This window comes from Castor canadensis, chromosome 10, assembly GCF_047511655.1.
Source record: "Castor canadensis chromosome 10, mCasCan1.hap1v2, whole genome shotgun sequence".
NCBI classification, from domain to species: domain Eukaryota; kingdom Metazoa; phylum Chordata; class Mammalia; order Rodentia; family Castoridae; genus Castor; species Castor canadensis.
In genome coordinates, this window is record NC_133395.1 from 146912661 (window position 1) to 146935163 (window position 22503).

At 47.0% G+C, this 22503-nt stretch overlaps 1 protein-coding gene across 3 annotated transcripts in view; it reads right to left on the bottom strand.

The window, feature by feature from the left end:
• Positions 1 to 22503, bottom strand: part of Chchd6 (coiled-coil-helix-coiled-coil-helix domain containing 6) — a 230537-nt gene that overhangs the window by 39234 nt on the left and 168800 nt on the right. For all 3 annotated transcript variants that reach the window (XM_074044571.1, XM_020154463.2, XM_074044572.1), the window contains one exon: positions 3439 to 3509. In XM_074044571.1, coding sequence (XP_073900672.1) covers positions 3439 to 3509 — 71 coding nt within the window. The remainder of the gene's footprint in view (positions 1 to 3438; positions 3510 to 22503) is intronic.

Genomic DNA, 22503 nt, shown 5'->3' on the forward strand with positions numbered 1-22503 from the left:
CCAAGGTGCTAGCAGATGCAGTATGGTGAAGTTCTGCCTCCTGGCTCATGGATGGGGCCTTCTCTGGGTCCTCTCATGGTGTAAGGGACAGGGAGCTCTGGGGTCCTCTTTCATAAGGACACTAATTCTTTTCACCAAGGCTCCGCCATCATGACCTGAGCACTCCCAGAGGTCCTACACTGGGGACTGGTTTCTGAGGGATGCAGACTCAGTCTATAGCCCACAGTCACACCACTACCAAGTATGACTGCTGACATTCTAGGTCTCCTTTCTCCAAGACCATGCCTTATCTGTTTGCAGGTGACAAGTCTTAGGCCCAAAATGGTGGTGTGACTTACCCAGGAGCATGAAGGCTGTAGCAGGACTGAGGTCCGAGCCAGTCTGCCCAACTACACAGCCAAGGCAGGCTCCTGGTGCTCCCTCTGCTGCCTATCTTTTTCTTTTTAAAAAAAAATTTAAATATTGTAATTTATTTATATAATAATATCAGTATCTTAAAATTCTAAAGTGTTAATAATTTGTCCTTTATAGATAAGAAAACTAAAGAGAAAATAGATGATTTGCAGAAAGTCACAGGATATGTGTTTAAGCCATAAATAGATCCAAAGTTTTCTGTCTTTAGTCTGTTATCATTTCTATTATGTAACAAAGTATCCACCATGGAGGGTGGTATAGTGCAAGTACACAGGCTTGGAAATCACCTTGACGATATTCAAAACTCAAATCCACCAATGGCCAGTCTGCTAATTGGTACAGTGGCAAGTCTGAAATTCCTGAATCCACAAAGTCCTGAAAACTCGATAGCTCATAGTTCATTCCTGAACTGACACAAGCTTTTATAATCTTATCCCTCTTAGTGTGAAGCATTCCATGTTTTGCTCCCAGTATTGTCTTATACCTTGTTGTACTATTATACAGCCTATGGCACATGTATCATTTACTTTCCAAAATAAAATAAATTAAAAATTATGAATTTCAAAACCAATTTTGAAAAAAAGTTTTGATACTATGGATCTATAGTTTAGCTAGTATCTCTAAGCCTCAATCTCTCCATTTACGAAATAAGGAAAGAGATGTCCATTAAGTGTATTAGTCAGCATTCCCTGGAGAAACAGAATAGGAGAAAAAATTATTATTATTACCTGTGATAACGATATATCATTCTCATGCTATTATGGAGGCTGAGAGCCTCACTATCTGTCACCTGCAAGCTTGGGACTCAGGAAAGCAGAAAGAGATGGTATCCATTCCCACTTGGTTCTGAAGGCCTGGGAGCCATCTGCTGCCTATCTTGTGTGCAGAGAGGGCCTTCCAGGAAAAGCAGTAATGTGGATGTGGGAAGACCATGACTGCCCAGCAGTCTGAGCTAAGACTGACCCAGCTCTGCCACATAAACAGCTGTGATGGTCAGCTCAAGTATGGAGGAAAGGTTTTCTTTGGCTTACAATTCTGGAGGTTTCAGCTCATGGTCACTTGGCCCTGTTGCGGCACAGCAGCATAGGGGGAGAGTGTGGCAGAGGAGGCTGCTCACCTCGTGGCATAAGTGAAGCAAAGACCAGGAAAGGAGGGTTGGGTACCAGTATTCCCTTCAAGGGTGTTCCCAATGACCATTTTCCTCCTGCTAGGCCCCACCTCCAAAGGTTCCACCACTGCTCCAAGTGCCATAGCTGGTTACAGCCTTCAACAACAAGGGCCTTTGAAGGACACTCAAGATCCAATCCACAGAAAAAGAAGGGAAGGTCTCAGTCTCTCTGGCCTCAGCACTTTGTCTGTAAAATGGAATGAGCAAAGCAGATGACAGAGCAAACCAAAGATGAACAAGGTCTGGAAAGTGCCACCATTTAGTCATATGCTTGGCAAATGGCAGTAGCTGTTATCCAGAGATGTCATAAGCAAATGGAAACCTCCGACTTCACTGAGATTGGAAATACGCTCATGCATCTCTACCTTGCTTTCAGAAGAGATGAGGAGACAGACTGTGACAAGGAAGTCAAATCTGCCAAGGCAGATGACAGTGCCTCACTGATAATAAAGCTGCTTACCCCTCACCACCACCCCAGCTTCTTCCCTGGGAAGGTTAGCACACTCTTCACTATGGCTCTCCCTAACCCTCACTTATGTGATGTTCTAGGTATACTCAAGCCCAGGAAGAACCCGAGGCACAGGAGAAGCACTTCGGAAATAGGCCCTGGCCAGCCAGAACAGGGCGTCTAAGAGCAGGGTGGCGCACACCCTATCCTACAGGGGAGCTGAACTGCCCTCTGTCCTTCAGGGTGCATGTGCCTCTTAGGTGCTCACTCACACACCAGCCCAGCGGGGTCTCAGTATCCCTAGAACTGCTACTCCCACCCAACACCTTCTCTTGTCTGCCTCCTGGAGAAGTCTCTTTCTCTAGTGTTCCAATTCTTGCTCTTGGACTTGAAATTTCAAGATCACTGTTTCTTCTCCCCAAACTCATTCTTTCCTTGGGACTGCCTCAGTCAGCAGTCCCTTAGCTCTAATGTTTCGCCCTCAGGAATAAAACTCCCTATGCTGTCCCTGCACTGATCCAGACTCTGGGGTCTGTTCTGATTGTATACTGTCCTCCTGGTTCTTCACACCGTTCTCCACAGCATTTTCACAAGTACTTTGTCACCTTTGAGTTATCCAAACCCATCTGACATTTTCTCTGCATGGTGCCAGAGCCAACCACTTGGTACCAACATAGGTTTGTCTGTGAATCACCCTAACTTGCTCTTGGGAACAGAAGGTTGGTGAGAGTCTCCAGGGTCTCCTTCATACACAGGCCCCTCAAAGCCTGGCTCCCCCTCCACGGAGATCACCATCTCACCCTCAGGGACCTACTCCCCAAGCTAAGCAAAGTTACGTTTGCAATGGACACAGTGCATACTTCCATGGTCCCTTGCAGCTCTGGCTCAGTGTTCATGGACAGCACAGGAGCATAACAAACTGGACAGAGTGCTGCCACTGAGAACAGTGCCATTCTCTGAGCTTCTGGGAGTAAAGCCTGGCCCATCCCAAGTATCACATTCCAGAGGAACTTTACATGTACCAGGAGTGCAGGAGGTGTCCACAGAGGACATGCTGACAACTCCAAAAACCCTCCATGAATTGGAGGGCCAGCAGCTTCCACTGGCTCCCTATGGCCTGATCACCACTCCTCACCTATCTAGACAGCAAAACCGAAACATCTCTGCAAGTCGACCTCAACCCTACTCCAATTTGCCAAGCTTCTGGGAAGAGTTGAGTACTAATTTGGTCAATTACTGATGGCCAATGGCTACCTCAGGCCCAGGTGAGGGAGCTGAGGAACAGACGGTTGTCTATGTTATTAGAGAAATTTGTAATCAGGTAGATGGTGGCAGGCTTCCAAGCCACATGAAGGGATTTTTACAAATGCAGGGCAAGTTTACAAAAAAACAATAAGCAAATTCTTACTTTATTGTGCTCTCTGCTTTCGAAGCTGCCTCATGGAATTGCTGTGAAGACAGTTTATACATTTCCGCATTCTACAAAAAGAAAAAGAGAACTAGTTACCAAAAACTGAAATTTCCCTCTGGCCCTCATGGGATGCAACCACATTAGAAACCAACAGATGCTAATTTCTTGACCAGCATCAATGCTGAATGGCGATTAATCCAGAGCCTGGGTTCCAGCAACCAACACGTATCACCCGCTCCTTCAGAATCCTAGAATAGCAAGCACTGGAAGAACACGACAAGGCCCTCTAATTCAGGGCTTGGCAAGCCACAACCCACAGGCAAAGCCTGCTTGCAGTTTTTGTAAATAAAGTTTTACTGGCACACAGCCATACTCATTTGTGTATAGGCTAGCTATGGTTGCTTTTATGCTATACCGACAAAGGGGGATAGTCGGGACAGACAAAACCTAACACATTTACCATCTTTAAAGGATAAACACAAAGGACAGACACTTGGGTGGCAGAAAGGCCAAGCCTCAAGGCTGACTCTTGCAGGAAATGGATTCTAAAATGAAACAACCTGAGCCAGGTGGTCCCTGTGTAGAGGTGCAGGGTGGTAGCAATGGTCAGACCTCCCAGTGGGGATGACAAAGGAAGTAGGGGAGGACACATGGGATCTGCCTGAGGCCAGACCCTCTGCAGACTTGATCACATTTGTTCCTCAAAGCCACACACAGCAGGGATTATTCCTGTTTTACAGATGAGCTAGCAGAAGCTCAGGCCCAGTCAGTCACGTGGCAGGGAAGGGATTGCGAAGTCACAGAGCTATGCTCTCTTACACGCCTGCTGGCAAGAGTCCGTCTCTAGCATGCAGATGCCTAGCCTGGCCCTGCCTGCACAAAAGGAACAGGCCAGCCCTTAGACACAGGAAGAAGTGAGAGGTCTCAGAATCGGTCCCACAGGGACAGCACTTCCCGTGCACCAGGGAATCCAATCCGATCTTCTGAGAAGACAACCAAGGAGGGCAGGACCTTCCTGCCTTAGGCATGAAAGGCAGGTCTATGCTGCAACTAGGCCCCCTTCCCCTTCCCTGGGAGCTTCATTCTCTCAGAGCCTCAGCAAGTGCTGCCTAGGAGGTCAGCATGGAAGGGGAAGAGAAGACTGGAGTCCACTCTGGGTCTCCCACTCACCAGCTGCTAAGTGGGCTCAGGCATGTCACTGTGTCTTGTCCTCTTCTAAACCAGAGAGGTAGCCCAGCTCCCTCAGTGGGAGCGCCAGTGCTCCCAGAACACACAAGGCACAAAAGGTGGACTCTCTTTGCACCCTGCAGTCAGGTCTGTAAGACGCCAGGGTGCCCAGCTAGAGGGCTTCCTCCTTCTCTTAGGAGCCCTCAGGGTCAAACCAAGAGATTATGATTTGGCCTTAACCAGTCCAACATTCACCACCACAGACAGACCAGGGTGAGCAGACTAGGACAGAGATGAATTAAATCAGGGCCTCCCCTCTTCCTTCATGTAGATGCTCTTTTGTGACCTCCTTGATAGGGTCACTGAGACTCCACTTGAGCCTTCTGGTCTCTGGCCCTCCTGAGGATGTGGTGTGATCCACAGAAACACATTCTAACTTTCCCCTTGGCATGCGTTAGCTGTGGTAACTAGGTAAGCCACTTACTTCCTCTGTGCCATGTTTTCTTAATCGACCGAGCAGCATGGTAGAGATGGCTTGGGACATAGCACCAACTCAATCCTAAGTGCCTCCCACTGGTCCTGGTTTCTCTCCTTCCTCATACGATGACCTCACAGTTCAGGCCTTCTCTTTGGGCCTAACTTTTCCTGTAGCTGTGTCCACAAGGCTTTTCAGTGTCCAGGTCCAGTCACCCATGGATGTCCCTCTCAAAGGAAGGACCCACACCTCAGATGGGCCCAGCATGCTGTAGGCTGGCAGGAGAAGCTGGGAGCCTTTGGTATGGCCTACCCATAGACATACAACCCAGCCTGAGGGAACCTGGAGCAGCTGTTAGACTGCAAGATTAGCCTGAACGTGTGGTTGGTAAGATTTGTCACAGGAACTACCCACAGGCCAAGAAGTGGTTGTGATTACCCCACTGCAGCTTCCTCTATTGTTTCTCAATGACTCAGCAGCCCACTCATCTGCCTGCACAGACCCACAGTGATGGACATCATCATCACCACTGCTCCGTGGCACAGGAAGGTCTATAGGCCACAACTGGGCAGCACTGGGCCAAGTTCCTACTCACCGGCCTTCTCAACCACCAGGTCTTCCTGAGATGCCTGGAGTGGGCCTGGGCTCCTTCCTTAGCCAGGAGTAGGGCTTTCTGCAGACTTCATGACTCACACCATCACAGGGGCTTCCAGGAGGATTGGCCCAGTGTTCACCCCAAGAACCCAGTAAGTGCTAAGGGATTCTGAAAAAAATACAGACTGCTCCCTGCCTTGTGGGGTGCTCAGACACAATGTTACAATTACAAAAGGACATTGGGCCTGTCTTCCCATGGGCAGTGGGGCACTTGAGGGGCAATCTGACAGAAACCACGAGTCAGACTGTCTTCTTGGGAATCATACACACACACACACACACACACACACACACACACACTCACTCACTCACTCACTCTCTTTTGCAGTGCTATGAATGGAACCCAGAACCTTGCACATGGTAGGCCAGAGCTCTATCACTGAGCTATACACCTACCCGTAAGGCATCATTTTTGTTACAATAAATAATGCTTTTGAAAAATTAACATATATGGTTTAAAACCCAAAAGCAGAAAGGAGAGAGTGTAAGATGAGAAGTGAGGGTCTTGGCCTGTCCAGATCCCAGGCCCTCCTCCTCTGCACCCCCGGGGCGAGGCCACTGTATACTGTGGGCATGCAGCTGAATGAGCGCACATGCTTACTTGTCCCTGATGCTCAGGGTGGACATGATGAGCCTCACTTCATTTCCTCACTTCTCAGAGACTGCATCCACTTTTCCTACTGAATAAACAGTGTTCCCCTGAATGGACAAATACCCCGTACCCCAGGCCACACAGATCCACTAGGGCACTTACAGTCTTCCACAGTTAAAAAGGATGCTGAAAGGAACAAATCAGTGCACAAATGAGAATATCTATAGAGTATATCTATTCCAGAAGCTAGGTTCTTGGGCTAAAGGGTATATATCTTGTTAACAAATTTCAAAGGATGAGCAAAAATGGGCTAAATGAGAAGGAGCTTCATGAAGAGGTGGCAGCGTAAGGGAGCCTGAGGGGCACCTGCAGCTGAAGAACCACCGTGGCTGCTGCTGTAGAAGCCTGGAGGGAGCAAGGGCAGGGAAGGGGATGGTGAGAGATGCCCAGGACACAAGAGACCCTCAATTGCATGTTCATAGGCCTGGGCTTCACCCAGGGCAACTAGGAGTGCATAAGGCTTCGATTTTGAGGGAGGGAGTGGCATTTTTTCTTTAAAGGGACAATGTGGCAGCTGTGTAGTCAGTGGAGTGCAGTTCTCCTCAGCTAGGCTAGGTACAGGAAAGTTCCTGGAACCCCATTTCCCTCAGGCTGGGTAGGTCGCTGTGCCCCTAAAAGAGCCATCAGATGCTGGGAAGTCCCTGTGAGGGCACAGTCCTGAATCCTCACCCCTTTATCAGCACCCAACAATCATGAGCCATTATATCTGGGAGCTTTTCTTTCCTATTAGACTCTTGGGCTTCCCACTTTGGGAACACCTCTTCCTCTGCCCTATAGACAGCTACCCCTCCTCCAGCCCCTCCAGCTGCTCTGCATGCACATCTGAAGACAGAAGACCTGATCTCCATTAATTAAATCTGCCATTAAAAATTAAATAACGTGAGTAAGAAGGTGTGAGCATTATCTCTACGGGTTTCAAAAGTCACAGTGTTTCTTCAATTACTTCCCAAGCAGTTTTCATATTTCATACTGACTGATTTCTCCAAGGGCCTGGATTTGCAAGATCAAAAGAAGTGTGAGGGTGAGGGAAGTACAGTGAGAAGGGGAGGCCATGAAACATGTCACAGACAGAAGTGAACGGCCTGCTGCCCTATAGCAGTCTGGGCTGGGGTACAGAGCAGGGGAGAAGGGGGTCTGAGGTCTGCTGAGTGGGGTCCGTGTGCCAGGTGTATGCAACTATAGATGTAAAGGCAAGAGCTTAATCTGTTGGCCTGGAGGAGAGCAACTTTTGGGTTACAGCCCCAAAAGACATGCACCCAAGGAAAGAACATTCATTAACAGCCTCCTGTGTGCACAGACTGTGCTAGGAGTCATGGTGATAGAGTATAAGAGGGATCACAGCATTCCAGGGACTTATGTCTAACAAAGAGAGACAAGACTAAGGTCCAAGGTACATCTCAAGAGCAATGGAGGCAACACAGGGCAGCAGAGATGTGCAGGGTCCTTGAAATCAAGACATCTGTAGCTGGGTCAGGACCAAGGGTGAGGGTCCAGACCTCTGTGTCTGTCTCCTCAGCAGCTTATCTGTAGAGTGAGAATGCTGATAGAGCATCCTGCAGTTTTGTGGGAACGAAAATGCTTACAACAATACCTGGCACAGAGTAAACATTCAATAAATGTTTTAAGAACTTAAAAACATCCCCAACTCAAATGCATATTAACCAACAAAAATGCTGTATGTTTAGAAGACAGATCTGAGTGCACTGGAAGAGTGAAAGAAGTCTCCTTGGGGATGTGACTCCCACAAAGGTAGGGACTTTAACAGTTTTGTTCACACATTTATCCCCAGAGCCTATATTAGTGCCCGGCACATAGGAGGCTTCAACAGAAAGTTGAGTATATGGAAATTGAGGTCAGAACCTCTATAGATGATCCAAAAAGATGGTTAGGATGCAGTTATTGATTTAATCAGTCCAGAAAGCGTACTGAGCTCCTGCTCTGCCAGTGCTGCATCAAGGGAGTTGGCAGGCTGGTGAGAACCCAGCTGGGGTAGCACAGGGTATAGCCAGAGCACAGGGAGACTGAGTACGGATGAGAGGAGTGGGGGAAATAAGAGAGAATCAGGAACTTGGAATTTTTCCCAAAAGGTGAGAACATTTAACCAAATGCTTTGGGAGAATGCAAGTGCCCATAGTCACCAAGTGTGCTCTGGGCCTACCGGAAATGCACTCAAAACTCTTATCAAACACTCTGCCCACAGACTCAAGGGCCCTCCTCAGCCAGGCACTGTGGCTGGGACTTTCCAACAGGCTAATTCCTGAAATGCTTACAGTACTATTTTTGAGGTCAGGATTACTGCTCTTTTGGCAGATGAAAAAACTGAGGTTCAGCAAGGCAAAGGACCTTCCCAGGGTGCCCTGATATCAAGCAGAAGACCAAGATCTGACAACTACAGGTCTCCTACATGGTGCCATGCTTTCCTGCTGTGCCCAGCTGTCCCTCAGGAAGAAAACAACAAACCAAAGGCCACACAGACAAAACACAGCACTGATGCACAATTACGTATAGAAAAATGTGAAACCTAGAATCCTGGCTGCCAGGGCAGGGGAGAGATTCCCAGCAAAATTAGTACAGGCTGGAAAAGGGCCAAGGGTTGAAGGCCCAAGTAAATCCCAGGAATCTGAGAGGAACAGACTGAAGACAAGGGAGCCCCATGCCAAGGTGCTGTCAACATGGCCAGCACTGGCCATCTGGGGAGATTTGGAACTCACCAGCCTAATTATCAAAAGCTTCTCAAAGCTCACAGGAATGCTGAATTTTAAGGGAAGTGAAGATGATTAACATATTCGGGATTTGGAGAGTCTCTAATGTGAAAAGAGTAAAAACGCAAATGAGAAGTGAGCATAAGTCTTTTTAAAGAGGGCCAAATCATCAATATAAAAAATTAAAAGTGCAGGACATGTAGTCAGCCACACCACCAAAGACTGATAAAATTCTAATTTTGTTAAGTGGCTACACAGCTGGTTCTTGCAAGCTTACGAGGCTGGCTGGCTACAACCTCGGTTGCTGTCATTTGGAGAGAGGGATCCCATTTTCCTGACTTGCTCTTCACTTACCCCAGGTGAGGGTGCACAGGCCACCATCTACATGAGAGCCTCCTCTGACCCCCGGACAGCCATGCCTGGATGGTGACCTTCCAAGTGCTTGGCATTTCCTCCAGTACCAACCATATCTCTGCCTACACCTGTAACCCCTTCGTCCTCAGAACAGATGCCCATCATCCATCTGGGTTCCCGATCCTAGTGCCAACTGTGGCCCAGGATGGTAGCCACAGTTCTCCTCCTTCATTGGCCTAGCAGGGCGACAAGTCCTAGCTTTCAAGGGTAAGCCCAGGATGGAGCATGTTGCTTAGCACGCCACGGTTCACTGTTTCTTTTATTAATTCGATAAACATTTATCAAGTGCCTTTTATTTACAAACCCTCATTCTACAGCAGCAAGCACAACAGTAAACAAGAGAGGTGATGTCCTGCCTTCACCAAGCTAACAGTTTGGATATGGGAAAAGAAAACAAGTAGTTTTACTCAGAAACAAGAGCCACTTAGAAGTCCCCAACAGTTTAAGACAATAAAGAACAACAAGATGGGGGCTGCTACTTGAAGCAGCCACCCAGACAGAGATCTGTAAAGACTGGAGAGGGCTAGCTTGTTCTTGGAATAGGCCAAGAGCAGCTGGAAGACTTTCAAAGATGAGAAGAACAGACACAGTGAGGTGTCAGCCAAGGCCTGATCTGACTGCACTGGTACTGATCCTATTCTAGAGATGGTAGAAAGCCACTGGAGGGTATGCTCAGGGCAATGGCACCACCAATTTCCGTTCCAGAAGGATCACTGGCTGCTGTGTTGTCCTCTACTGGGAGGGCAGAGTGGAAGCAGCCTGGCCACCTGAAGGCTTCTGCAGTGACCTAGATGAGAGATGGCTGGGTCATTAACTGAGGGAGTAATGAAACAATCTCTGCCAGTGGAGGCAGAGAATCAGACAAACCCCTCAGTCTTGGTCCTGCTGAGGTTGAAACATTTGCAAGACAACAAACAGGTAGAAAGGTCAGGAAGGCTTCTCACACAGGCTGAAGACCTGTGTGAGAAGTTGTGGGACTGGCAGGAAAGGCACAACCTTGATAGTTTCTGCCACAGTTTCTACTCCTAAAGTCTTAGCTGAATACCAAACCCTGTGGCCCTTATCAGAACTGTACTCCACTATCTGTCAGATATTCTCTTTCCAGAACCTCTGCCTCTTCCAAACCACCATTTTCTGGTTCTCTCATTAGGTTTCTGCTTCCTGCTATTCCTGCACCACAGCAACATCACTCCTCACCTAAATCCTGGACACTACCCATCAACTGTCCCTGCTTCCTGCCCCACGGATCCCCCTTGTCAAGTTAAAGTTGGACAATTCTGCCACCTGTTTATCTCCTGAATCGTCCTCTTTCTCTCCACCTTCTCTGTCTTCATTCCGTCTTCATTGTCTCATGAATGGACAATTACAAGGACACACCTTACACATCCACCATCCTGGTCTCTTTGAGGCTTCTTTCTCTGCCTCCAGCTTATCTTCCATACCGCCATTAGACCAACCCTTAGATGCAACGCTCAGCTGAAAACTTTCAAAGTTCCCCAATGCTTGCAGAGTGTTAGACAAGACTCTCCCTCTCTGTTAATGACCCTGTCACTGTCCTCATAGCCTCTACACCTCACTTGCACTGAGTTCCTATTCCCCAAGTCTCCATGACATTCTAGATACGGCTTCCTCTGCTAATTCTTCCTTGTACACCTGGGAAACTCACATTCATACTTTGAGACACAAACAATATCCCTCTCCAGGGCAAAACGAATCATCCCCTTCCCTGTGCTCTGTATTAAGATGAACTTTTCAGCAATGTTTCTCACAGTACACTGCAATCATCTGCTAACATGTCTGTCTCCCTGGCTTAGAGGGAGAACTGCTTGGGCTCTGGGGTAGCTTTTTATCTTTCCTGCCAATGCTTGGCCAAAACCTGGGCTGGATCAATGCATACTAGAAGAATGAAGGAATACATTCTCAGTTCATTCCGGACCTGATTTGTTTCTGGACTCCTCTGCCCTTATCACCCTTGGCCTCTCTATCCGATGTGTCACCTGTCCTGTTCCTCAACCTGCAGGAACAGTCTTCCTGTAATACATGCCTGACCAAATCACACAGCAGCTTATACCCTCCCCTCTTCCTCCAGGATACCCTAACCTTCCCCTTCCCAGTGCCCCTCATTCCTGGGAAGCATAGTCTATGTTCTATTCCTTAATACACCTGGCTGGCTGTCACTTAAACCCTGCCTGGGTGCAAATTGCTAATTAGAGTGTGAGTAACAGTGGCTTTGGGCGAGACCTTCCCAGAAGCATTTTCATTTGTGAAAAGGCAGGGGAAAAAGATCCCTCTGTGTCACCCTATTTTTTGGCACCATGAGAAGGAGGCTAGGGCTCAGAGCTGCACATTTTGGACTGGCCTCTCCTGGGGATGGCTGAGTCTTCTGACCCTTGTTACTTCTGGGGATGTGTACATTGCTGGGTGTGTAGTTGGTGTGGGGGAGGGATTTACTACTCTCCTTACAAGGGATAAAACAATTAAAGCCTTGGGCATGTATGTGTTTGCATGTGTGTGTGTATGTACATACATATAACATATACACACGCTTTGCACATAATAAAGCAACACATAAATGTAAAGCTGTGTTAATTAGTAATAGCTGCATTTTTTAAATTGACTTATACTGAATACTAAACATTAGCCATCAGACCTTCACTGACTACCAGATTTCACTCAAAAATTCCTTTTCTTTGGGTGCTAATGATCCACACCTCTGTGTACACTCCAACATCCTGGGTGCCCAAGCTGGCAAAGGACTGAGGAAGCATCCCTGAAGGACAGGCATGCGTGATACTTCAGCCTACAGCTTCTAGGGAAAGGTACACACCCATAGGAAGTTGTAAGAGCTGAAGGAGGGCTGACCAAATGCATGTAGGGCTCCTGACAAACAAAGTCAAGTGGTGTGTAATAGAAGGCACAGAGTATGAGGGCAGAAACTTGGTACTGTCCCTGCAGGAGATGGTCTCATAATCCGAGGGAAGACTATGTGTTCAAGAGTATAGGAGGGGATCAGAAAAAGTGAGTTCATAGAAGAAAGATTATTTAAGAAAAACTTCATGGAAGAAGTGCCTGATAAACAGTTTAAAACAAAAAGATGAAGTCCCATTTAAAGTGATATGTGAAAGAGTTTTTTAAAAATATGCTAATGTATTGAAAGGTCAATTTCACCCTATCTTGACCCTAGTCTGTGGACTAGGATGGGATCTCTGAATACTGACCTGAGGCCAGAGAGAGGGCATTAAAGCAGAAGGAAGGCAAAGAGCTTTAAATGTCTGCAAAGTGTTGAACAGCACTTAACCTAGATGGACAGAAGCCATGCGAGGGTAGACAGAAGGGAATTTGAAGGTGTGCTTGGAGTAAACAGGATTGACAAGGTAATCTAGCACTGTAATCATTCCATTGGCAGGACATGGGAGAGGCAGGCCATGTAGCCGGGCAACAGAGCCACTCTGACAAACACCAGGCAGGCAGCCATGCTTTGGGGCTGCTAGTTAGTTGGTTTTTATACTTGTAAAACATATTTTGGCTAAATGGATATCTGAAGAGTCTGAAAACAAAATGCATAGCATGATAGAAAATAAAAAATAAATCAAGAGATGAATTTTAATTCCAGTTTTGTTACTTACTGGTGATCTGACCCTCGATAAAATTATACAGGGTCTTAATGCTGTGAACTGCAATGATTCTCTATAACGTAACAGAAGAGTCAAAAATCTCAAGGACAACCCAAGAGCTCTGGTCCTCCAGAGTTAAGCAAGGACACTATGCCCTAGGGATCTGGCAGCCCAAGCCCAGAAGCTCTCTGCATCTGGGCCTTGGAGGCATTGATAACAGTGTTTCCGCAATTTGTGCTGATCCTAGAGGTTCCACTTCCAGACGGATTGCAGTGTAAGGCTGGACAAGGCACCACACTCAGCAATTCTTAGCCCTGTGTGACAGAGGCCTCCGTGACACTCCTGAGAGAAGGCCCCAGTCCCAATCAGAGATTTCCACAAGAGGAGGTATCCTTTTCTTCACAAGGAACTGAAGGAAACCTTTGGACCTGGTCTCTACCTGCTCAGTCTTGGACAGGATATGGCCTTGCTATTCAGAGGATGGCTCTGAGACAGCAGCATCTACATGGCTTGGGAGCTTGTTCCAAATGCAGAATCTTTTGGATCTCACATACACTTTTCCTTACAAGCTTTCAGGCAGTTGATGTACATGTGAAGTCTGAGAAGCAGGGGCACACAGGAGGCAGGCTTCTTAGGTGCTATCTCCATAGCATTATATTGCTTTAAAAAAATTTTTGAGTGGGTCCTACTCTTCTGTTCCCCACAGTTCTTACATGTCCCTGTGTTTTTATACCTGTGACTTCATATGCCCAAGGTTCCTGATGGGCTCTGAGAGCCAGCTGTGCAGAGGCTCCCAGCTCAGCCTTTACAGTGCAGGTCAGTGGTCCCCAGTTCAGCTGCCCCTGGAATTACTGCAGCCACTTTCACAGCCTAAGTTCACCCCCAGAGATTCTGACTATTGGCCCAAGGTGGACCCTCTGGCATCAGGATTTTAAAGCAGCTCCCTCTCTCCCAGGGCACACTAATGTGCAGTCAAGAGAGTTACTGCTCTAAGGTCAGGTGAACCTCAGCTGGAGACCTGAGCTTAAATCCTAGGTTCTCTACTGGCTACTGCTGTGCCCTTAGCAAGTTACTTAGTCTTTCTATGTCTTAGTTCTCTCATCTATCAAACGAGGGCAATAAGAACAATCACCCAGACCTTATTCCTTCCTCAAAGCAATGTTGCAAGGGTTAAGGGAGATGATGCAGGTCAAGAATGTGGTGCAATGCCTGGCAATGCAGTTGGTACTTAATGAATGGAACCATTTTCACACATGTGGTCACACAGAAGAATCAGACATATAGTCATCATGAAGCTACCAAGTCTTACTTAGTACCCAACCCTTCCTCAACAGCATGTTCTCAAATGCTCTCTAAATCATGCTTGCACTTTTTTGGAAAGGGACTCAGTTGATCTATGTTTCAGACTGGAAGGTCAGTCTTAGCTTTGGTCTGACTGAGCAGTTCACTGCCTCCTCTTCCTGAAGATCATCCCTGTATGAGCTTTCAGGGCTGATCCATGAAAGTCAGTCCACTCCTTTCCTCCCTTTCTGCAGTTTTCAGTTTACCTTGGGGAATCCACATAGTTCTGTGGAAGTGGACTACAATCCTAAATCCGGGGTGGCAGGACATGTCCAAGGTCAGGCCATCTAGTGTGTTCTAATGCCCTTGCCACAGGACTGGTGAGCAGCCTAAGATGGTACAGTCCACATAAGCAAAACTTAGAAATTTGGACAGAGGGGCACAGGACATAGTTGACATGATGAAATACCACCAGAACCTCAGGATGTGACCTTATTAAAAAATAAAGGTTGCTACAGATGTAATTAACTAAGATGGGATCATTCATACTTTAGCAATATGACTGGTATCCTCGTGAAAAGGGCAATGTGGACACAGACAAGCGTGTACAGGAAAATCCCATGTTGAACCTGCAGTTATGTGGTCAGAAGCCAAGAAACTACCAGAAGTGAGGAGAGACCTAGAACAGATCCTTCCTAGCACTTTCAGAAGGAACATTGCCTACCAATATCTTGTTTTTGACGTCTGGCCTTAGGAACCACATGTGAGACAATAACCTTGAGTTATTTAAGCCACTCAAGCTTGTGGTACCTTATTATGGTATCCCTAGCCAACACAAACATCTTGCACTGCCATTAGGGATGTTACTTACTAACTCAGTGGACAAGGATGTATTAGCAACTCCTGAATGCTAGTGGCTAGTGGACTAGTCACTAGGGTGTCACTATCCAGAACAAGAACAGGCCCACAATTGAGCCACCATGGGCTAGTGTGGGGACAGATAGGACAGTCAATGTGGATGAAGAAAATCAAGCAGGGCAGGCTGACAGTGAGTAAAGGAAGCACATCATGCACCTTGGAGGGACAGGGGAATCATCTCTGAGGGGCTCAACTTTGGTTGAGACCTAAATGGTAAAGAAAAAAGAAAAGAAATGAAGGAAAGGAAATAAAGGAAAAGGAACACAGAGAAAAAGGGAAGAGAAAGGAGAAAGAAGGGAATGGTATTCCAGGCAGAGGAAAGGCTCTGTGAGGCACATGCATGAAGGGAAGGAGGCGACAGAAACGCTCCTGAGAGCTGGCCAGGGCCCAGCATGTGGGCCTGCAGCAGCATGAGCTGGCTGGACTTTACCTCTAAGTGGGAAGCCACAGGGATGCACCCTGTGTGGACTTCAGAGAAGAGGGAGAGGAGCAGCAGGCAGTAGAAGCAGAGGTTGGCCTCGGAGAGGGACCTGTCATTCTCCTTCTACCCAAGGAGCTTTCAAACAACAGGCCTGTGTTTAGAACAGGGAGACAAAAAGGTATCTGATGTATGAAAGATGTCACTCTAAAAGGAGGTGATCACAAGAGGGCACACTGGTGCCAGAAAAAACACCCCTAACTAGTCAGAACCATAGCCATCTAGTAAAGAATTTGAATAGGAGGCCAGTAAACTTTTGGAGTACCCATTAGAAAATCTCTCCTTCCTTCAAAAATTAGGATCCAGTTGGCTGTCCTCAGTCTTCAGATTGATGTGTTAGCCTCTACTTTGAGGCTCCTGTGGCAGTGAAGCTATCGTTCACTAGCATGAAGCACTTCATGAGGCACTGCTGTCCATGGTTCTGGTTCTTCAATCCATTCTGGCTCCCAACACTTAATTTTCTGAGAGGAAATGGTCAGTGAGTCAAATCAGGAGCTCTGCCTAAAATTTAGCAGCAGAATGGTTCCTGGGCTCTGTCACTGTTAGCCTGAGCCTGCCTGCATTTTTGTGACCTGTAATGGCATCAGTTAGAAATCTTTTCTAAAGCAAAGTACTATGTCTACGAACCATTTAACCTAGAATCTACCAGGAGAAGAAACAAGATCACCTATGGATGAACCACTACACACTAGAGAGCACATGATACAAGCCTCCTGGGGTAAGCAGGGAGCCAAAATAGGAGGTCTGCCAGGGCAGATAGGCGGTCTGCCGGGGCAGCAGAGACAGCTGTTGCCTTTGCCACCCAGCATATATGGAGTTACTCCCCTCCGTGCAACTGCACCTCTCCTCTTAGCCCAAGTACTTCAGGTGAAGGTGCTGGTGACTGACGCTGAGCCAGGTAGTGTGTTCCCATCACCAGTCTCAGGGATGGGTGTAAGGAAGGGCTACAAGCTCTCACTGACACTCAGGGCAATCAGATCTAAGCAGCTCTATTATAGTACTTTCTTTCCAACCTTGTCAATGTGGGTTCAGTCTTCCAGGTACAGTGATGCTAGGAGCCTGAAGGGCCAGTGTGTGGAACCTGGCAATGGAGCCTACCCAGAGAAAGTGGAATTGAAAGGATGAACATTCATGACCTTGCAAAAGAACAAGGTCAGGGGCTGGAGGTATGGCTCAAGCAGTAGAGTGCCTGCTCTGCAAGCAGGAAGTCCTAAGTTCAAACCCCAGTCCCACCAAAAAAAAAAAAAAGAACAAGGTCAGGAAGTGTTTAAAGCTAGACCTATCCCTGAATTTCTTTGTTGTATGAGCCAATGTACATCTCCCTTTCTAAGCATTTGGGCTAGGATTTTTCTTTGTCACCTATAATCTAGCATTTGCATGAATCTAGCATTCGCTAGATTACGAAAGGAACCACAATGAGAAACAACCTCTTGCAAAAGTTCAACCAGCCAAGGGAAAAGTTCTAAAGTAGCATGCCCTGGGTCAGGGGGCACCACAGTTGAGGCTTCTCCTCACAGCCAGCATGTCCCCCTGGGTTAAGGCCTGGAGCGAGCAAGCACAGCCTGTATGAGCAGGCATCCCTGGACAATCCTGCAGGACATATATGAGCTCCACCATCCTAAGCAGATACATCTTAGGGCATCATATTAAACACATCTAAGAGAGCCAGCCCTAAACCCGAGGAATCTTGCAGTCACCATGAATATAAAATTATCTTCTGGGAACATGGTGACACCATCAGGAGCAATGTCCGATGTAGTCACCACACAATCCAAAGGTTGACAGAGACGAAGAGATGAGAGGTTAACCAAATCCCAAAGAATGGTCATCCTTGCTGTGAAATGATCTTCTCTTCCTGTCTTGCAAATGGGCTGCTTCTGGAAAGACAAATGCTGAGGAGCCAACCAGTCCTGGTTACTGCTGGGGGAGTACAGTCTTGGTGAGAGCTCCTCTTCCCTGTGAGTGGTAGCCCTAGAGCTCTGATGGGGCCATTCATGTAGTGCATGAGGTGCATGCGGTAACTCTAGTTCCTAGACCTCTGTCATGGTCTGCTGGATGCTTCCAAACAGTTCTTCCAGCTCTGAACTTTGAAGAGGAAAGTGAGTGTGATCATGGGTAATGCTAATGTGAGGATCCTTTCTGTGCTCATAATGACACAGATACATCAACTGAGAAGTTTTAAAATGCACAAAATCCCATCTTTATTATCAAGTTGCTGATATTCCAATAGAGGAGACAAACTGTGTGGGTAAAGATACTGAATACCAGAGGGAGAATGAGAGCTTCCAGAAGTACCAGACAGGCATTGTACAATGGGGTAGTTCAAAGGAAAGCAATGCAGGGGTGGGGAGGTACCCAGAAAGGAATGGAGTCCTTATAGCTGACTATCCACACTGTGGGCCTCATGTTGAAACCATGAGGCCTGGCTCGGTGTGCTACCTGCTCAATACTATCTGTGTAGCCACACAGAGTCATGGAAGCCTGGCTCACCATGCTCACTCCATCACTTACTACCTGCGTGGACACGTGCAAGCTTCTCTAGGCTTGGGCTTTCTTGCAGTAGGGTGAGCAGGGTCAAATCGAAGCATGGATGGTCAGCACAGGGCCTGGCACATTTCAAGTGCTCCATGAATAATTAACCATGTCTGTTAACTGAGAACTCCCTAGAACTGAGGAAATGAGGGAATCATGACAAACATGAGCAATCATGAGCAAAACATGACAAACTTTCTTAGTTTTTAACTTTCAGTTTTGCTAAGGAAGAGCAGGAGGACCTCATTCCCAGCCTGACTTCTGAAGGAAAAGTCCAGGAGCATGTGAGCTGGACTGGCACTAGTGGGTTGTTATGTGCTGGGTCTTGCTACCTGAGGGGGCCTCAAGGAGGTCAGAGCAAACTGCACAAAGCAGTATAGGCTTTCACAGGGTATACTCCAGGTGCCATTTATAGTCCTCACTATAGCCCTGGAAGGCAGGTTCTGTGTCCCCTTCCTACAGAGACTGAGGTTAAAAGACTCTACTAGGGCCACACCCACTCAAAAGGAAAACTTGTACAGCCCACACAAGGAAGGATTCTTGGCTAGAGCTTCCAGGCAAGACCCAGATATGGGGCTGCTGGAGAAAAAGGGAAGAGACTTCAGGCAGAGTAAACAGCAGGTCTGAGGCTAAGGGGACACGCTGAAGAAATGCCCAAATGGCCACAGTTTCTCAACACCAATTTCCACTGATTTCATTAAATTCTATCAACTAGAGAAAGCTGGAACATTGTCTTTTTATGATAAGAAAATTGGTAGAAAGAGACAAAGAAACCTATCTAACGGTCACAGAACTAGTGCGTAGCAGAGGCAAGATTTAAACCCAGTCTGTCTGACTCCCCTAAACACAAACTAATGATACTTTCCCTCAAACAAGGCAGGATAAAAATGTCCTTCAGTAAAACACCAGTGAATATGGACAGGATAAAATATCAGATGAAAATGCAGGTTTGCTCTGTTAATAACACCCTCATTAAAAGAGTAACACACTATCTCCAGCACATTAACCCACAAACTACTTAACATATTAATCCAAAAGAAGAAAAATATTTCAGAGTTGTTATCTACTGATAACATGACATTCTTGTGAAGAGAACCTTATCCATGGTCATGGTACTTAGAGATACAAAGAAGATTAATGACTCCTGAAACACAGCCAGCTTTGATGAATAGGAACACCAGCCCCAATGGAACAGTACGTCCACTTGGGGGCCTTGGTGAGCATGCGCAGGCTGGGCCACCTTGACAGCTGCTGCTCTTCCCCAGCAACCAGGTCCCTACCCCACACTGAAGCTCTGCTCTTCTCACCTCTTCTGGCTGCACTCCAGCTCTCCAAGACAAGCCCATGTAGAGAGTCTATGAGGATAAGCTTCTTGTGAGTGAAAGCCCATCAGTGGTGGACTGAGCCATGGCAGCAGGTAGGCGTTCATTCAGATCATAGTTTGATGGTAGGGAAAGTCTGGGAAGGCAAAAGGGTCTAGGAAAGAATATCATGCAGTAGAGAGGACTTGCTGGGGAGGTGAGGAACTCAACTCCCCCATTCACGGACCACTTCCATTTCTGGGGTTCCTACTTTTCCCCTGTGATACAAGCTGGCTATACTGGAAGCATCACACACTATTACACACCCTCTTCTAGAGTCAACTAGCCCCATTCCCACCTCATCAATCCAGAAGCAGCAGCCCAGATGACTGCTGAACTCTGGACTCATTTGATCTGACTAGATCAATAGATAACCAATCCTCAGTGGTGGTGTCCTATGAACAGGTATGAGATGAGCTGGGCCAATCAGATTTCTTGGGAAATATACAGAGAAGCAAATAACCAGTTGGCAATGGAAGTAACACAAGAGGGAGTCATTATGGTTGTCAGGACAAAAGTGAACCAAGGCTGTGTAAAAGAAACTCTAAGCAGTCAGAGAAAACAAAGAGTGGAGCACAGGGAAACCTGTTATCAGGGAGCTGACCCAGCCTACACAGCGGGGAGCAAAGACCTAGACCCAGAGCTGCCCAGAGACTTGCTGCTTCCTGGTTCTAAGCTGAGGTCATGCTTACAATAAATTTCCACTTCTTGAGAAAACCACCACAATCTAATGTACTTTTCAACAAAGTCCCACAGAGCAGAGGAGAGAGAACGTGTACTCCCCAGAGTCCAGGAGGTAAAGCCTGAAGTTGCCTAAGGCAAGGAAGGATAAAATTGCTTTGAAATTGCCTCTTTTATCTTGAAACATAACTTGAATTTTCCATGCTATTCCATGATACTAGTGTTTGCTTTAATATTAAAAAAAATAGCATTTCTCTCCTCATAGCCTCATGTAAATGGATGTTGCAAGAAGATGTGCCCTTTCTAGTCTAGTGGTTTCATATCCTACATCCTGGAGAGTGACTGGGCAACCCTGGCACATACTCTGAGGGGGATGCAAGTAGCCAAGTGGGTCAAGCTGGGCTAGACAACCTTGAAAGACCCTCCCACCTTTTATTTGCAAACTGTGAGTCAGAGGTTCAATAGCATAGAAATGTCCTGGTTACTACACACCTCACAAGCAAAATGTCCTATCTTTTGACCCATCTTAAGAGTGACAACCACTCAATTGTAAGCAATTATAGCTCTAGGTTCTTCAAAATGCTTCCATCACCCTCATTCCTCCCAAGCTCCACCATGTGGTTGGATGCCAGAGGGGACAAGCCGTGTGGGCGCCAGGGTCAGCAAGCATAGCAAAGGAACAAGTTTTTGAAGGAGGAGTCACACCTTCCAGCCACTATGCTCTGTTTCAATACCAAACAAGAACCACAAAGAACACACCTAAAACCCAGTGACTTTTAGGAGAATATCTATTCTCCACATAAGTGATTTGTTTTGCTACCAAGACAGGAATGTGAGCACCCACATTTCTACTGGCCCACATGACACTCCCACAGTATGATGGGAACTCCACTTCAGTGTGTGCAAGGGTTGTCCTGTCCTCTCCCCAGTTCTCTCTCCTTATTGCCAACGTCTGGAGTGACAGATGCAGATGCTGCTGCTGAGGAAACACAGTGCCAGGAATGGTCATCCCTACCTGTCATTCCCAACACTCAGCCCTCAGGAAGCTCTTCCTTCTGAGTAGCTCTCAGAGGACTCCATTCCTTCTGCTAACTCACTGTGCCTCAGGCAAGTCACCTCACCTCTCCAGGCTCTGGCAAAATGAGGCAATTAGATCACATTGATCTGAAGGTTCTTTCCAGCTTGAAGAAACTATGATTTTAGCTATGTAACCATTAACAAGAATGAGAAAGGTTTACATATACTGACAAAGAGAGAACTGAAAGACATATTATTAAAGTCTTTAAAAAAAGCAAACTGCAGAACAGTATTGTATGATTGTACTTGGGTAAAACATATGCCTGAATATGCATTAAAGTTTTTGAAAGGATAGACAAAGAAAGCACTAACCGTGGCTACTCTCTAGTGAGTGGAGAAGGGCTGGCAGGAAAATGGTGTTCAATTGACTTAAATGTTCTACCATGTGCATACATGATTTTTAAAACAAAATAAATAAACAAAGCAAAATAAACAAAATAAATAGGAAAGCACCTATTATCAGCCAAGTCCTCGCAGCACCTCCAGCAAATGCAGTGTCCTTCTCACTCTGCTTGTGTGGCCCTGCCATGTGAATCTTGTGGACCAATAAGCAAAAGCCCTTGGTGGATGGTCTATGGAGAACCCTCCTCTTCCTGTAGGCAGCCACATTAGCACTTCATCAGCTCCCTGTTTCATTCACGGCCCACCTCCCACCACAACAGGCCAGAAAGCCTGTTAGGTATCCTGCGTGGAGCTGGGGAAGAAAGGGACACTACCCCTGAGGAGCACACAGTCTACAATGCAAGCTCTCTCCCTCACCTTCTCCTGTCTCAAATGGCGCCAGTATCCCTCCTGTCCCTACACAACATCCCCAACCTTTCCTTCCCCCAAGTTTAATGTCTGCCCTTTGTCTTGTGAGGGCTCAAGCCGTTTACAGGCCTCAAGTGTCTCCACAGAACAGAGAAGCTACTGGGTAGAAAGACTGCTTCCACAGACACCGTGGCTAGTGGACACCAGGCTCCCTGGCAAATGCGAGGGGAGGTCAGTCCTGGAGGGGACATACTTCACTTCATAAGCTTCACTGCTCTGTCCCAGTTTGTGTCTAAGAGAAACATC